Raw genomic sequence first — 16,783 nt, 5'->3', positions numbered from 1 at the left:
TTTTGTACCTTGCTTACGTTTTGTTCCATATTCCTTATACAAAACTGTGCCAGAGCAAGTTCATGTTATATTAATTAAAAAAGATTGAGCTGTATCAATTTTCAGTGAAATACTCAGTAATGTTGTTTAGCATGAAAGGAGTAAGAGTTTGGGTTTAGCAGGCCAGATAAGGTGTTCCTGATTTTTCTAGCTGTCGCTGCCAGTATTTTGTATAAAACAGTTGTACAGAATGCTACCACTCATTTATAGGAGAGAAATACAAGATATTAGAACTGTGCTGCATTCACTACAGTAATTTGCATATTTATAATGCGGTAATACATTCATTTTGTGCTTTAATGTACAAGTAGCAGAACAATGATAAGAAATAAGTGACTCTTCTAATTTGAATAAATATACTGGTTTTCATAGCTGTTAAAGTTCAAAATCAACTTCGAAGTGTTACACTAATAGATTAACTTTAAGGTTTTGAGTTATAGTTCGGTAAGCTGTAACTCAAAAGCTATGTGAAATTTGTAAGTGTGTAGATCATCTTGGCTTCATAAGGACTAAGTATCTATTTTCTAACTTCAACATTTAACAACTATTTTTTTATTATACTACTGTCTGTTATATTATAGTACTCTAGGATTAGATAGATGGCTTCCTCTGGCCAAATTTTTTAGCCTCACTTAATAGTATACTGAGTGGAACTGAATTTGCTAAAGCAGGAAAAATAGTTAATAGTTTCTTTTGCTGGCCTCTCTTCAAATGTGTTTCCTGCTAGTAAGGACAAAGTACAGTATTCCTCATCGCCTTTTAAAAAAATTCACTGAATTACTCTCTCTTTGTAGAACCTTCTGTGGCCCATTATTTCAGCTTAGTTTGGTGATGGAGAGGGGGAATGTTATTTGTTTCCAAGTGGAAGAGAAAATTATCTTAAACTGCTTCACCTTCAAGAATAATCTATTGCTAATCTTCATTCTTCTCTGGAAAATTTAAGAATGTCTCTCTCCATCATTTTTTGCCATGCCCTCAAAGTAAAATAGTGCATATACTATGAGAGAGACTTTACTGTAATTTGATTCATCTCTACTACTCAGCTAACTTTCATAGAAATACAGGATTGTGTTCTGTGTGTGACCCAGAAATGTCAGGTTGATGTTTGAACTAAGGCGGGTATTTTGAGGATTGGAATTTTCAGAGAACTGAGCCTTTGAAAAGTGTTATCTTGTCAGCAAGCTTAGTTGTTTGGTGGGAGGGAAGAGAATAAATGAGGAGAACTGCATAGCCTGTACTGTGAGACGTGATTTACTGGAAGGGGAGCAATTCAAGTATATGGCAGGTGTTTTGCTGAGTCATGATATTAAACACTTCTTTATATGTTTTATTTTGTCTTGCGGGAGTTTTCATTGTGTTGAACACTTGCATTGAGTTGTCAAGCACTTTCCATTCCCATTAGCTTCAAGAATTAGATTATTTTATCACTTGCATTAGAACTAAGTTGTTTGACTATTTTAGCTTTTCTAAAGCATGACTAAAACAATAATGGAATTCCAGTCTGGTTTAAAAAAGACTGTTATAAATATCATGACAACTGCTATATTTATGACTCCAGTTATATTCCTGATAATTTGTCCATGTATGACTGTTTCTTTGTAGTCAAGGTTTCTACTGTAAACAAGACTTTTAGGGTCACCAAATAGGGACTCACTTTTTAAATAATGTAATAAGCAACATCTATTGTGCAGTTACTTCAATGGTTTCTAGTTTTGTATTTAAATACTGAGTGAGATTAATTAGTTGATATTACTACAGAAAACATCCTCCCTCCCAGAGCTGCAGTGGCATCCCAAAGCATCAGTAATGTAGCCAGTGCTGCTGGCAGACTGAAGACTTTCCAAGGGTCTTAGTGTTAAAAAGAAACAATAGAAGCCCATATTGGATTCATAGCTTGCTCTGTTTCCAGGAGATTCCTTTCATCTCAGAATTTTCCATTACAAAGTCTTTATTTAAAAATAAGATGTTTAAATTAACATTTTACTTTGTGACTGGTGTTAGCATTTGTTCAATCCAAAGATCCTCTTAACACTAATGATGCAGAGGATGTCATGTAGGACAGTTATAAGAACCACTACGTTTTAAAGCACAGGATGCTTTAAAATCAGCAACAAAATGTATCCACTCCATAGTGGCTATTGAAATTCCTACTGCAAGAAAAACAATGAAGGAAAATGAACGCCATAAACTGAGCACTAGATTCAGTAAATTTTTTGATGCAGACTTTCCACATGTAGTGTGTTCATTTTTACTGTGCTACATACAGTCATACACATATATGTCCCTGGTACTGTCTGTGTTAGTGCTGTGCTCACGAAAGATATATAAGTGTTAGCACAGAGAGTTGATAAAAAATAAATTAATCTAACTTAATTCTACTTTGATACTTATCATAGTGAAAAGACTATGCATGCAAGAAGTTTTGGAACTACACTGTTAATGGAGCGTCACATCCTAATAGCGTACACTGTAGCCATCTCCCTCGTCCACTGTACCTCCATGATTTTCCCTTACTCATTGTCCAGCTGGCAGACCAAAGAGATTACATAAGTACTGAGATAATAAAGCAGCTTTCTTCAGCAGGGGACCTTATTTAAGGCATCTCTTTACTTCATAGCTATCAGATCTCAGAAAACTTGTAAAACCTTGGTGTACACTTCACAGTGTATCAATTCTGGTTAAAATTCACCACCTTGAGTTAGTGGATGGACTGACAGAAGCTGTAAAAATTGCAAAATGAACACAGGAAACAAACGTAGAAGCTCAGAAAGTCCATATCTGAATTAATGAAGCTCACTTTTTTTTTTTTTTTGGTCTTTCTGAATTGGAAGTTCATAAGTCAAAACAATAATTTGACTTTCAGAGAAATGTGTGATAAACAGCACTAGAAAATCCTGTACTCAACATTTTACAAGCATTAATACATTGTTTACTATCTTTAGAACTTTTTGCTCTGGAAAATATTAGCATGAGGGTAGCATGTAACTGTGTTTAAAGGTACAACAGTTATGTTTTTATTTAAAAGCTAGGAGTCTGTTTTCTGTGTTTAACAAACAAATATTTGAATATTCTTATTCAACTTCCCCTAGAGGGGTGACTGATACTTGTCAATATAAGTAGGCCCTTTAAACAACTGATCTACTCTAAGTTTTTACACAGAATGAAACTTCAAACTAATGGAAAATTTGACAGTCTTCAATGTAAATGTGTTGAGTAGTAGTGATATAACTGCTACTTTGTTAAAGTACAACTATTTACATTGAAAAATACAGTTATAAGGTGGAAGTCTGAGCCAAGTTGTGTTGAAAGATAAACACAATTTCACTAAAGTGCCAAATGCAACTTTGGACTAATGTAAGTTTACTAGCATATTAAGAGTTTCACATATACATACATGTTCTAGCTGTCATCATATCTGAGAAATGAAGGAGCATTATGTTCAGAACTTCAGGATTGTGTTCATTCTTGCAAGGAAGGAACATTTATACAGCAGAAAATCTGGTTGAGACTTTAGGCAAAGCTGTGTTTCCATAAAATGGTAACCATACAGGCTGTTTCCTGTTGGAAAAAAACTGCTGGAAAGGAATATATAGTAATTTGGTATGAGATTGATCTTCTTCATTAGTTTGTGATTTTATGGTTAGTCTCCATGCCTTCAAATAACATAATGTATGAGTAGTTAGAAGGGAAATTCAAACATAGTGAAGTACTAGTTCAGCCAAAACAATGAAGGTATGTTTAAGTTGATCAATTAAAAATTTCTCATGTCAAAAGTAAAAAAAAAAACCTGCAATTTTAACAAAGTTTGCCTGGCTAAGCAATTCAGTACACTGACAAACTAATAATAACCTGAAGTGGAAGAACAGCCAGCAAAATTGACTTGAAGAACTGTAGTTCTTAATTGTTAAGTTTATGGCTCTTCATTCTTCAGTTTGTGATATAATGAAATGTGTTTTTGGATTGATGGACATGTTTTAATAAAAATATTTCAATAAAAGCAGGAGAAAATAACTGAAAAATAGCAGAATTTTTGCTTGCATGTATAAATAAAATACTCAATGTATTTTATTGCTGAGCTATGAATGTTTTTCATGGCATAAATCAGTAAAATCAAATTTGTGTAATATTAAGTATGATTACTAAAGAAAACTTTCACACAACATACAAAACAAATATGAATAATGCAAAGCTAAGCGCTGAAAGACAGGAAATACTGCGACTGAGCCTGGCTATGTAAATCTGTTGTTTTTTTTCATGTATGTAGGCTTATTCATTGAATTAGTCTCACATCTCTCTCTGCAGAAATTTCATTAGTCAACACATGGTATGGGCCTGTCCCAGGGAGAAATGAAGACTGTGCATGTAAAGTCAATCCTTTTTAAAACCCTTTTTTACAGAAGCTAGAATATGCATAGAGGATGAGGAGGATGAGGAATGGCAGGAAGAGATGGTTGGTCTGCTGGCTCAGGTAGATAATTACTGCTCTGGCAAGTGAATCTCTTCAGGTTTCTGTCCTAGAGTTTTTACGTGATGATGGACAAATCTCTTTAAATGTGTTTTCATTAGTGATTGTATGCATCTGAGTTTATTCTGGCTTGGTGCTGTGGATTCAGTCCCCTCATCATATGGAAAGTTTGGAGGAAAAACACGAGAGGTTCTTTAAAACTTTTGTTTGCTTTAACCCAGTTATACATAAAGATTGCATCTTTAAGTGCTTGCTGAGTTGCAGTTGCAGAACTTGATGAATGGCTTATGAAAAAGCAATATGCTTTCTCTGAAGAATGAGAGAATAGCGTTTTGTTGATGCAAAAGAGAAACTGACCATCTCATGAGATAATGCAATAAATATTTGTGATGATATGCTGGAAAGGCTTACATTCAGCTCAGGGATTTTAGGAACATTTTTGCCCTAAGAAAAGAGCTTTGAGAAGAATATATTCCCAAAGTTTTCTTATTCTCCTTCATTAGAGAGCCAGTCTTTTTCCTTCTAAGGATTACTGTCCATCTCACTCCAATCAGATGACCTTGCCTTGTGTCTTGCCTGATTGCCAAGACAGAAGATGACGCCTTCCTGCGTCATGGACAGTTGATCTAACTTTCCCACTTCCAGGAAAATGCTGACTTTCTGCCTCTAGCCAGGAGACGAATTGGTATTTATGAAACAGACAATCTAATTAATAATGAGAATTACAAGTGAGTGCATCAACACGATGTGGTAGAAAGTCTTTTGGTATTTTCATTGTCGATCTCTTCCAAGTCTATTAGCGTGATAGTTAGGACCTGAAGATGCTGTTTTCCCAAATGTACACAGGTATTCAAAGGTAGAAAACAGTTTGTGCTTGATAAAAGGGTTACCTCATTAACATCTTTCAGTCAGACAGAAGTACTTTTCAAAATGAAGAAAATGTGTTTATTGTTCGACAGTGCAATATTAATGTGTTTTCCGTATCTTCTTAAAGAGAACTAGACATGGTATTTCCGCTGGAACTTATTGAAAAAGAAAAGTCAACCTTGTGCAGAAACGAGGCATGTAAAATTCTACCCAAATTATTATTTGGCAAACTTGAATTGTAGATGTTACCAACACCCAAAACTAGCAAAAGTATAAGGGGCCACCATTTTGCATCTGAAATCTCTACAGATCCACCAAAATATCTGACATAAACGAGCAATCTTGTTTCCATAAATAATAGCAGCTCAAAAACAAGCACTGTGCTAGAACTGCTGTATCAATTATCACTCTTCTCAATTTCATTAAAGAGGAATGAAAATTTGAATGTTTATTGTAGTTAATTAATATTGCTGCTTAGATGATCTCTTCTGGGGCAAGCACACTGGTTTAACTTTGTCACAATTCTTGCTTTTATTGGGGAAAATAGAGGACAATATCCTCCAAATGGTTGATGTGGAGGCAAGACAAAACAGTTAAGCTAAGCTGCTTAAAAATATAACTATGCATGCTTTTTACCCCCAAGCAACATATTTCAGATGGAAATGTCTGGTTCTGAGGTCATTTATGTATGAGACCGAGGTGAAACCAGAGTTAATTAATGTTCTAAGTATGCATTATCTATATATATATATATTTTAAATCTGTCATTATAAACTGCTTTATGCCTCTGTCAGAGAGGGGGGGAGATGGAGTCTTCAATCCCTTCAGAACATCTGTACAAGAAAAATCTAATATGAAGCACTGCTTGTGCATTTTTGTTATCAAATTATGCTTTCTCTTTCAAAGAAACTGTCATCTTACCAGCAGTTTAATGATTTGAAAAAAAGTATGAAAATAGTTTTAATTATTTTTTCATTTCATTACTGAAGTTGATTAAGATAAAATATAAACTTGTATTCTAGGAACATTGCACTGAAACATTTGTAACAGGCAGTGCATGTTATTTTTAGAATGAAGAAATCTAGGGAAATAGCTTTTGCTTCAAAATAGCTCTCACCTGCTTTATCTTCATCTCAGTTTATCTTTTTACATAGCTTTCCTGTATTTTCTTTGTTATTCTTGTCATTCCTCTGTTTCATTTAGCCTTTTATGTTTTTCTCCTCCATTCTAGGATCAAGGATTCTATGGTTCTCTCTTTTATATTTATTGTCTGTTGATGCTGTCTACTTCTATGAAGGACTAGTAAGTGATTCATATCTAGGATTTAGCCTTTTTACTCAAAAAGATCACAGGTACTTCAGTACATTTAGTGGGGGTTACGCAGTACACTATGTTGTAACTGGGAGAATGACATGCTGAATGTCATACAAAGAAAGAAAAACTGATTAATTCAGCGTTCTTGCTGCTGAAGGAAGTTTTCTCAATTTAGTGGTGAGCATAAAAAACTCTACTTTTTTTCATGTCGTAATCACACTACCTAATTTCTTGATACAGATTTATCATTTCAATGCTTTCTGCATTTGGTACCTTTGAATTTAGTATATACATCTCTGTTAGCAGTCAAGTTTGACTCAACTGAGCTGTTTGCCCTTCGATTTCATTAGCCTGCTTACATCAGCAGTAATAACCGTACTTAATCCTGAGCAATTGCTGACTACTTTTGTATTGGTTTCATTTTATCATTTGTATTATTTGCTGGCTTCAGGCTGGTAATGCCGTGGTTCTTCACGCAGACAGACATACAGATTCCTGCATGCGGAGACAATTTCTGTGCTTGTTTCAGGGAATATACATTTACTTGCTGAAATGTTCTTGGAAAACCTGATCACATCCTCCAATGTTCAGAATTACTTATGGAATTATTATTCTTTCATTCCATGGAGAAATGCTGGTTCTACAAGTTTTAAAAATACAAATCCTTCAGAGCTGTGAACCTTGCACTTCATTGGTCAGTGTGTTACTTGGGCATTTCCAGAAAGCAGATTCAGGTATTATATTCCAATGTGGAAATTTCATGATCTTCCAAAGTAGAATGTGAATCAGTTAAGCTCCCAGAGACTTCTGTAATGAAGTTTTCCCCGCCGTTACCCTGTGAGCTTACACACTGAACACAATGGAGCTGAGACTTTGTAATTTCAGAGGAAATATTTATATTACTGAGAAGCAGGAATATTGTCAAGAACAGATATAATTTGCAGGTGACAATTTCAGCTATTGTTAATACACTGTTAGAACCCTAATGTAGCGATTTTACAGGAGAACAAAGTTATTTGTGATTCTAATCGTTATTTTATGGATATAATATATGATCGATGTACAAGAGATTATATAGATTGATATGTAGTTACAGTTGGTACAGACTGTAGAAAATGATTATTTCATTGAATCAACTAACTTTGTAGTCTAAAAATGTCTCTTAAGTTCTAGAGAGAATTTCACTAGGGATATGTGTTTGTCCTTTAGTATGTAAAGCACCACATTTGATTTATGGAATACCATAAATTGCATAGTAATTAATCTTACAGTAACATCATTTATCATAGGTAAATATGACAATATATTCTAAGACTGACAGAACAATTTGTGGATAGGTAATTTAGAGTTTGGATTTATTAATTATATATCACATAATACTAATAACAAGATGTAGATTATTTTTAGAAATGTAATGTTCCCCATTATTAAAGGATTGCTCATCTTCCATTTGGTCCACAACTATTATATGTTTAGGAGGTTATTGGTATTCATGAGTTACCTCATTGCAAAAGGATGCCATAGGGGCTATGAACTCGTACGTGATTCTGCATTCAGTAGAATAGAAAGGAAATTTACTAGCTTGTGGTGGTGTAGGCCAGGGATTCTATCTAAAGATTCAAGTTACTGCAATTCTGTGGAAGAAACTTAAATTACAGTATCATCAGTACTGCAGGAAATACAGAAGATAATTTATTTATTCATGGCTTGCATTATTGGAAAAATGGATGGGATAAAAAATGAGTGCTCAAGCAAATGAACACCTAATATATATATATATTTTTGTAAGCCATCAACAAGCCTAAGATAATGAAGAAAATACTGTAATTTTAGCAATGGCTAATCACTTAAGTTTTTTCCCCTGAAAGGATGCACTTCAGGATTTTATATAGGTGAGTTTATGAGCAAAGTTTGCTCTCACTTCCTGTTTCTTATTATCTTTGTTTTTCAGGTGATATGTACCATTGGCAGATACTTTACATTGTTACTGGGAAATACTGAGTGTGTCTCTACAATAATTTTCTCAATCCAAATAATTTTTGCTGTCTATTTTTCTGCTTTAGATATCTGTATGTAGAAATATATGGAGTGATATAATACATGCAACTGGCTTTAAGTTTTATGTATTTATGTACTGTAGTTTAATATAAGAAAATGTAATCCATACTGTCCTTGTCATGTATTCATTTTATGGAACTTACTTCACAGTTAAATTTTCTCTCAGCTTGTAGTTCAAACTACTCTTTGAATGAGTTATTTATCTTAGTGATTCATTCTTCATCCTCACAGACATGAGTGAAGTATGACTTTCAGATATTGACAGCTAGCAAAACTGAAAGTGCTGCCTTTTTCAACTGCTGCGATTGCTGACATATAAACACAGTCTTTCATCTTATGTAGGACAGATAGCACTTGAGATGTGATCTGTCTCATGTGAGAGAGTTCTGGCAGAAAAACATGAGCATTTTCTGCTTCGTAGAGGGAGCAGATGCACGGTGACCCGGCGGAACCCGCTCGTGGTGCTGAAGGACAGTTCCGGGCACCCGGGGTACGGCCCCGCTCTTCCACTGAGGTCAGGGCGAGTGTCACTTCAGTGTGATACTTCGGTTAAAAAATAATAGTAGTGTGACTTTTTTTTTTTCATGTTCAGTATCTGTGTTTATTTGTTTGGAAATGCTGAGCATCTTTAAACCATATTTTGCTGATTTTGTTAAAAATACCTATTGTGGCAGGAAATATAATCCTCGTATCACTTCCCCAATATAAAAATAATTTTCATATCTGTAGAACTAAACATAAGCAAAGGGCTTGTAAGAATACCAGTAAGAACTTTGGAACAAACTTAAAATACATTGAAATACAGCTACTATTCAATTGGTTCATTCATCGTAATGTATCATACATGGCACTGAAATAGTAACTAACAGCAAGAGACAGAAAACTGAATTTTATGCCATCTTAAAAAGAGCGATCTGTAAGAGAACAAAATATATTTGGACTGTCATAAAGTTATATTATGAATACATGCTATTCCAGTACTTTTGAAAGAGAGTTCCAAATGTGAAATAGATGCACAGATACAATGCCAATAACCAATGTTAATTTAAACATAAATCGTATTACTATGCCAGTGATTAGAAATAGTATAAAATCTTTGCTTAGCTTATTGAAATAATTGCTAAAACTGGTAAAATAAATAAAAATGTGGGTGAAAGATTAATATCATACTCTTAGTTACCCTCCTATAGAAATTTATATTCATTTATTTATGTTATAACTTGATTTAAATGTACCACGTAACTTAATAGTTTACCAATTTTAGCTTGCACAAGACATTTCTGCTTTTAAATGAATGTATCAATAATCTAAAAAAGGCAAGTAAAGAAAAAGAAAAAATAGATATTTTATTGGAAGGGTTAAGTGTAAAAGAGTATCTGTAAATTCTTGCAGGTCTTTGCTTCTCTGTGTTTCATAAATTAGACCCTGAGCATAGTGATTAAAGTAACAGATGTGATTAAAGATGAGCTAGGAGCTGTGCCTCCAAGTGATAGCCAGTAATAGAACAATCAACAAATAATCAACAAATGCTCCCAACAGAAGTATTTTCAATTTCTTCCCTCTATCTTACTGAAATATGGTAGAGTTAAAGAAGTGACAAAAGACTCCATGGCCCAAAATGGGGAAAAAATGCTACGGTCAGCTTTGACTAGAAGACATCATCAGCATCGCTGAAATAGTCATTAAAATCCAATTCCAAGTACCTTTCCTGTGGAAAGGATTATCCATGCCTAATCAAAATATGATCCCTGAAAAAGAGACCCATGGAGTTCTGCCCTTCCAGTTATCAGACTGTACTTTTGATCAGCCCCTCAAATGGCCTTGTTTCCACATCCAGAACAGCAAATCAGTCAATGCCCTCTGGCAATCTATGAGCATGAGTAAGGGGACTTGTCTCCTTCTCAGACAAGGAAAAAGGACTGAAGATTCAGAAACAGAGATAGAAATTTTGTTTGCTAGCTCAGCTACAGAATTAGATATACAGAATTAGGTATACAGAATTAGGAATCAACAATTCTGTTTATATACAGAGATTGAATGACACCACACTGAGCTACTTCTGCAGGTTGTTTGAACATTTAGACAGTGTTATCACATTGTACATTAGGTCTCAATTTGTAAGGTTTTATTGATAAGTGTTGAAGTTGCTGATATCGTTATTTTTAAAGAGAATACATTTCGTAAGATTTTCTTGATATAGCTGAAATTCTGTGTAAAAGCTGTGGAGCAATGTCCTGCCCTAAAATTAAGAAGAGTAAACTTTCCAAAATCTTCTCAATTTGTGGGAAAATATTTTTTGTCAGAAATTTCAGCATGAATGTTTTAGTATTCATCACTGCTTCTTAAAATTAATTTACTATTTGAAGCATTAAGAGTTGTATGTTCATAAGGCATGGGCAATCCTGATTAATATTTTTTCATATCACAGTGTTTATGGAAACATAAAGAGAAGTTATTCTTATTTGAAACAAAAGTAGCTGCTAGCTTAGATATTTTGTAAACATGAGTTTATTGCATTCTATGAACAACAGTAAAAACATCACAGTTTAGTGTCCTTTGCAACTTTAAGAGGCAGTAGTGTATTCAGTAAGCATCTGTACTGTATTAGGGGTATTGTTTATTTAATATAAATTCGAGAAGAGGATATTTATGTTCCTCAAGAAAATTGTTCTCTAACAGCTTGATTTCATGAAAGAAAAATGTTTATGTTCTCATTGGTATCTGTATGTGACTTTGTTTCTTTCTGTAATAAACCCATCTTCCTGATGACCTTTCATTTACTGTCCAGTTTGAAGAGAGCTAGACACAATCTCAGTTTCTAAGCTTTTTTCAAAAACAACAACTTGGGAGGAAAAAGAAACACAGTTAGTGCTCAGTGAATGAAAGACCAAAACAGGAAATCCACAGTTATCTACTGATTAGCCATGCATCCTCCACATAATTCATTGCCTGTTGCTAGTTTCTCTAGACAGTGTTAAAGAAAACTGAAAGAAAGTAGAATGCCGTGGCCAGGTAGGGACCTGGAAAATATTTTGGAGCAGAGAGGCTTATAGGAGGTTTTGAAGAAAAAGGGATTACTGTGCTCCTATGATAAGAAAACAAACAAAACAACAACCACAACTACAAAAAGGCTAAGCCTAATTATTATTATTCCTGACTCTGAAGGAACAAATTTTTAATTACTTATTATCATGACTGATAGGATGTGTACCGTGGGTATATGTGCTTCTATGGAAACAAATGTGATTGGCAGATATTCATTGCTTATGAATTTACTCTCCTTCAGATTAAAAAGATACTCTATATCTTCGGAACTATAAGAGTTCTTCTTGTTGCGATTCCAGAAAGGTCATTTAATGCATGACTTGTTTCATGAGCATGCATTTGATAGAGTGTTAATTTACTGAAGTGTAACCACCTGGATTGAAAGCTGTCTGTCCTAGAGCTGTAAAAACAAACCACAGTGCTAATGTTTTTCATGAGTGTGATATAAACCATACATGTCCAACCCAAAACTTTTATGTTTTTGTTGCCCTCTTTTTTATGTTTTAATGAAAAATACATTAAAAAAAAAAGTTTTGTTACTTATATACATTATCTATATATTTTCTATTTGGCCCAAGACAATTCCTTTTCACTTACCATGGCCCAGGCAAGCCAAAAGGCTGTAGACTCTTTTATCTATACTGTGAATTTCACTAATTATTGATGACAATAAATAGTTACATATTCAAATGAAATAGACAAGAGATTCATGAGAGGTGTACCTCTACATTACATCATCAGGAGCTTGAAGGGCAGTAGTTAAGTGTTTGATTCATGTCTGACCAATTCTTATATTTTTATTACCATCTAGTAATGGAAGATAACAGTACTTAAGTCTCTGGATTTTGCAATGCACAGTGCCCCTAGAATGCTGTTTTCAAACAGTATCAGAAATTGAAACAGAATTCAACAGAATTGAAGCACTTCTAAGAATTCTTATGGGTCCAAACCTGGTGTATATTGCACTGTGCATGTTTTCAAGCAGTCAGTCTGGCCTGTAGGATTGAAGTCTGATACGTTTAATTCTACTATTTGGACTATCTGTTAAAAATCGTGGGTACAGATTTTAAAGTATTCTAGAAAATCTCTCTTTCATTAAAGCAAGAAGTTTAGTACTTTTCAAAATTAACTGTGTGAATGGTTTGGACTACTGATTAAGCGAGACTCATGAGAAAATTTAGCCGTCAAGATATTAAAAGACCCTGATGATGTTACTGTCATTTGTGTATCATCACATAAGTTCTATAACTCCTTACCAGCTTTCAGGAATACATCTATTTTTTGTTTTGAAAAATTAAAATATTTTAATGTGTTTTTTACTTGATTTTACATTAAAGTGAAAAGAAGTAACTTGCTTATAGATCCTTTCCCTTGATACTTGCAAATTTTTGGAAGATAGTCTTTTTGTGAAGTTTTTTTTCCGAAAGACTGAACAGCACAGTTAAAATTCTTCCTAAGGACCTGACTGGATATGTGTCCAGTTCTGGGCTTCCTGGTACAAAAAAGACAGGGATCTCCTGGAGAGAGTCCAGTGGAGAACCACAAAGATGATAAGGGGCCTGGAGCACCTCTCCTATGAGGAAAGGCTGACCGACCTGGGTCTGTTCAGCCTTGAGAAAAGAAGACTCACAGGGGATCTGATTAACGTTCATAAATATCTACGGCATGGGAGGCAAAGGGACAAGGCCAGATTCTTTTCAGTGGTGAGTGGCAATAGGACAAGGGGAAATGGCCACAAACTGAAGCATAGAAGTTCCACATAAATGTGCGTAAGAACTTCTTCACAGTGAGGGTGACAAAACACTGGGACAGGCTGCCCAGAGAGGTGGTGAAGTCTCCCTCTCTGGATGTTCAAGACCCGCCTTGTTGCCGAGCTGTGCAACCTGGTCTAGGGAGCCTGCTTTGGCAGGGGGGTTGGACTCAATGATCTCTAGAGGTCGCTTCCAACCCCTACAGTTCTGTGATTCTGTGGTGTGTATGGTGAGGAGGAGCAGGGGGGATACCTGCAGAAGAATACAAGGGAATTTTATATAGTAATGTCTAAATACATTTCCTTGCATTTTTGCTATGCAAAACTAAAAGCCAGTCACTAAAGTTCCAGTGGGATGGGACAAAAGAAGAAAGAACCTATTTTAAGCTCTACATGCCTGATGTGGTCCTCTAAAAAGTGTTCTTGGGTACTGCAGCGCAACACATCACATTGTTCTGTGTAAAGGCTCTAGTTGTTTTTCTTAATCTGAAATTAACAAGGGCAGATCCCAAGTCTTTGGAAAGGACTGACTGATGCTTTAGCAGGGTCTAGGTCCACCAGATCACAGGATGTCAGCTCCTCTTATGCAGAAGAGGAGATATTCAAAACTCACCTGGATACTTTCCTGTGCGACCTGCTCTAAGGAACCTGCCTTAGCAGGGGGTTGGACTGAGGGATCTCCAGAGGATCTTCCAACCCTTACAGTTCTCCCATTTCATCCTGGCAAGACTTCTTGTCTGTCTGGAACTTGTTGTGGGATAATGAACCTTTCTATTTTTTTTTTTTTTAAAGGTGATGGAGGGGTCAGGGCTATCACTTCTGGAAAGGTAACCCCCTAGGAGGGACAGCAAAACAAAACAGGAAAATTCAACATTTGAATTCAAAATACAAAATTACTGAAGAAGCAGTCTCTACAGCCAATATGTTACCAGTAGGTCCACTAATCAGCAACACGTATTCAAGGAATATTCCACATATTGAGCTGATTTAACAGCTACATCTGAACTGAGTAAGGCTGCAACTCAAACTTCCATGTCTCTGCAGAGTGATAGCTAACATAGTACTGTCATGAGAGCTAGGGCATCACTTGGCCATAACAGTGTTAGGACTGTGTATTAATATGTCCTGTGCATATTTGAGACTGTTCACCTGAGTGCGTTTCTGTGTACTTTATCCAGCTTCTGTGTGCAGGACCAGAAAAAAAAATCAAAATGTTCAAATGTAATATGATAGCTAAAGAAAAGCAAACAGAACTGAAACAGGAATTTGTTTTTCTGTCAGTCAGTAGAAGTTCTGTTGGGTTATTAGTTCTTTACCTCACATTTACTTTGCCTTCATACTGCATTTTTGTTTAGCTTTAAAAAGTGAGAGAGCATAAACATACAATAGCCTACATGTTATATTATCTCTTCTTTCTGTAAAGCATGAAATTACATAAGATTGTATCTTCTTATCTAGAAAGTCTTAAGCCTTTTGTGAATAGTGCCTATAAGATACATGTATTAACCTACACATATACTTTTGGCCTATATTCATTCTCTTTGGTACTAAAATTGTTGCTTTCTGTATTCTGGGGATATATGCAGGAAGGTTACACATGAATTTTCAGTGTTGCCTGCGTCACTCTGATAAGCTATTGGGAAAGCATTCATTTCCTTTTTTTCTCTTTAAGCACAAATTACAATACTGGAAACATATATCCTGAGGATTATCCAAATTAACCTTATATTTGTGAATCAAAAGAAAAAAGTAAAATTATCTAAACTTACAATTAATTTTTTAATTAAAAAAAAAAGACTTCTGAAAGCACTGCTGCACAACCAAATTAACGTGTTTGTTTTTACTTTGTAAATGTAGTACATTTACTCCTAAAATGCAAGGCAGACGGATGGGGACTTCAGGGAGAATCACTAAGAGCACAAGTGTGAGCGGAGAGATGTATAAGCTGGAGCACAATGATGGGAGTCAGTCAGACACGGCTGTCGGCACAGTTGGAACAGGTGGGAAGAAAAGGCGTTCCAGTCTTAGTGCCAAAGTGGTTGCCATAGTGTCTCGAAGGAGCAGAAGCACATCTCAACTTAGCCAAACCGGTGAGTAAGACGCATGCTATTTGGAAGCAGGACTCTCACCAGAGGTGGTTTACCATTCTTTCATCTGTGGCATCTATGTTACATGTATTTGGATATAGTCCACTTAGGAGAAAAGATTTTCTAATTGTGAAAAAATTTCTGATATATTAATGTTCTTTGATCATGAGACAACTACAAGAAACCATATACAAATGCCTTATAGCTATGTACTGTAACAACTTTCTGTCCTGATCAACAAAAAGTGTTTTCATCTCTTAGAAGCCTTATTTACAGGTAGGCAAATAAATGTAAAAACTCCTCCGTGGGTATCAGTAGTGGATGATCATTTGACTAAGGGCAGCCATTTATGTGTAGAATTTTTTTATAGTGGAAGCATTGACTGCAAATGGGGGAATTGAAATCTAAGCAAATGAATGTCAGTTATGTAAGTTGTATAGCAAGTTGTATCTGTAGTGCCAAAAATGTGGTTTTAAAAGCTATCTTTTTGTTAGTCAAGAGTAAATCCAATAATTTCTCTTTAAAAACAACACAGGCAAAATAGGGTCAGTGAATTCAGCTAAATTAGGCTAGAGAATGATGCTTCATTAGGAACATGAGACTTCCAACCCTTTGTGCTACTTCAGAGATCTTAAAAGCTTAATATCTGCATAGCCTGAAGGTAAAAATAATTCATACAGAAAGATAAAAAATGGAAAAAAAACATGTTTTAAAGTCCCCTTCCTTCTCCTATTGAACTCTGATGAAGACTTTTGCTCTTGTCTTCAGTGTGAGCAGGAGCTGACCCTAAGGGTTCTTTCTTACTAACAGAAAGTGAAGGGAAAAAAGAAAAAAAAAAAAAAGCTTCAGCCTAGCATTAAAATTAGAATTTAACTATACAGCAGGTCACCTCTCCTCTTACATAGTCAGGATAATCTAGATTAAGGTAAGTATTATCTTGTTGTTTTTCCTTTTTTTTTCTTTTTCTTTAATGGACAGATGAGCAGTATGTGTTTCAAAATGTAAAGCTTAGTCAGCTTCGACAAAAAGATTTCAGTATTTTTCTGCACTACTCATTTAGGAGTTTTAAGCCAGAAAGCATATAATCATGCCGTTAAACCAAATGCTAGCTCCAGCAGGCATATTTGAAGCCCAGAATTTTAATACTGTGTTGCTCAA

General features: G+C 35.1%; 1 protein-coding gene across 25 annotated transcripts in view; it reads left to right on the top strand.

The window, feature by feature from the left end:
• Window positions 1–16,783, top strand: part of RIMS1 (regulating synaptic membrane exocytosis 1) — a 363,013-nt gene that overhangs the window by 306,254 nt on the left and 39,976 nt on the right. For 18 of the 25 annotated variants that reach the window (XM_021393096.1, XM_021393089.1, XM_021393093.1 and 15 more), the window contains one exon: window positions 15,396–15,628. The exons of the other annotated variants lie outside the window; for them this stretch is intronic. In XM_021393096.1, the coding sequence (XP_021248771.1) occupies window positions 15,396–15,628 (233 nt within the window). The remainder of the gene's footprint in view (window positions 1–15,395; window positions 15,629–16,783) is intronic. 25 annotated transcript variants of the gene reach the window in all.

This window comes from Numida meleagris, chromosome 3 (assembly GCF_002078875.1).
Source record: "Numida meleagris isolate 19003 breed g44 Domestic line chromosome 3, NumMel1.0, whole genome shotgun sequence".
Lineage (NCBI taxonomy): Eukaryota > Metazoa > Chordata > Aves > Galliformes > Numididae > Numida > Numida meleagris.
This window is presented reverse-complemented; position numbering and strand designations above follow the sequence as displayed.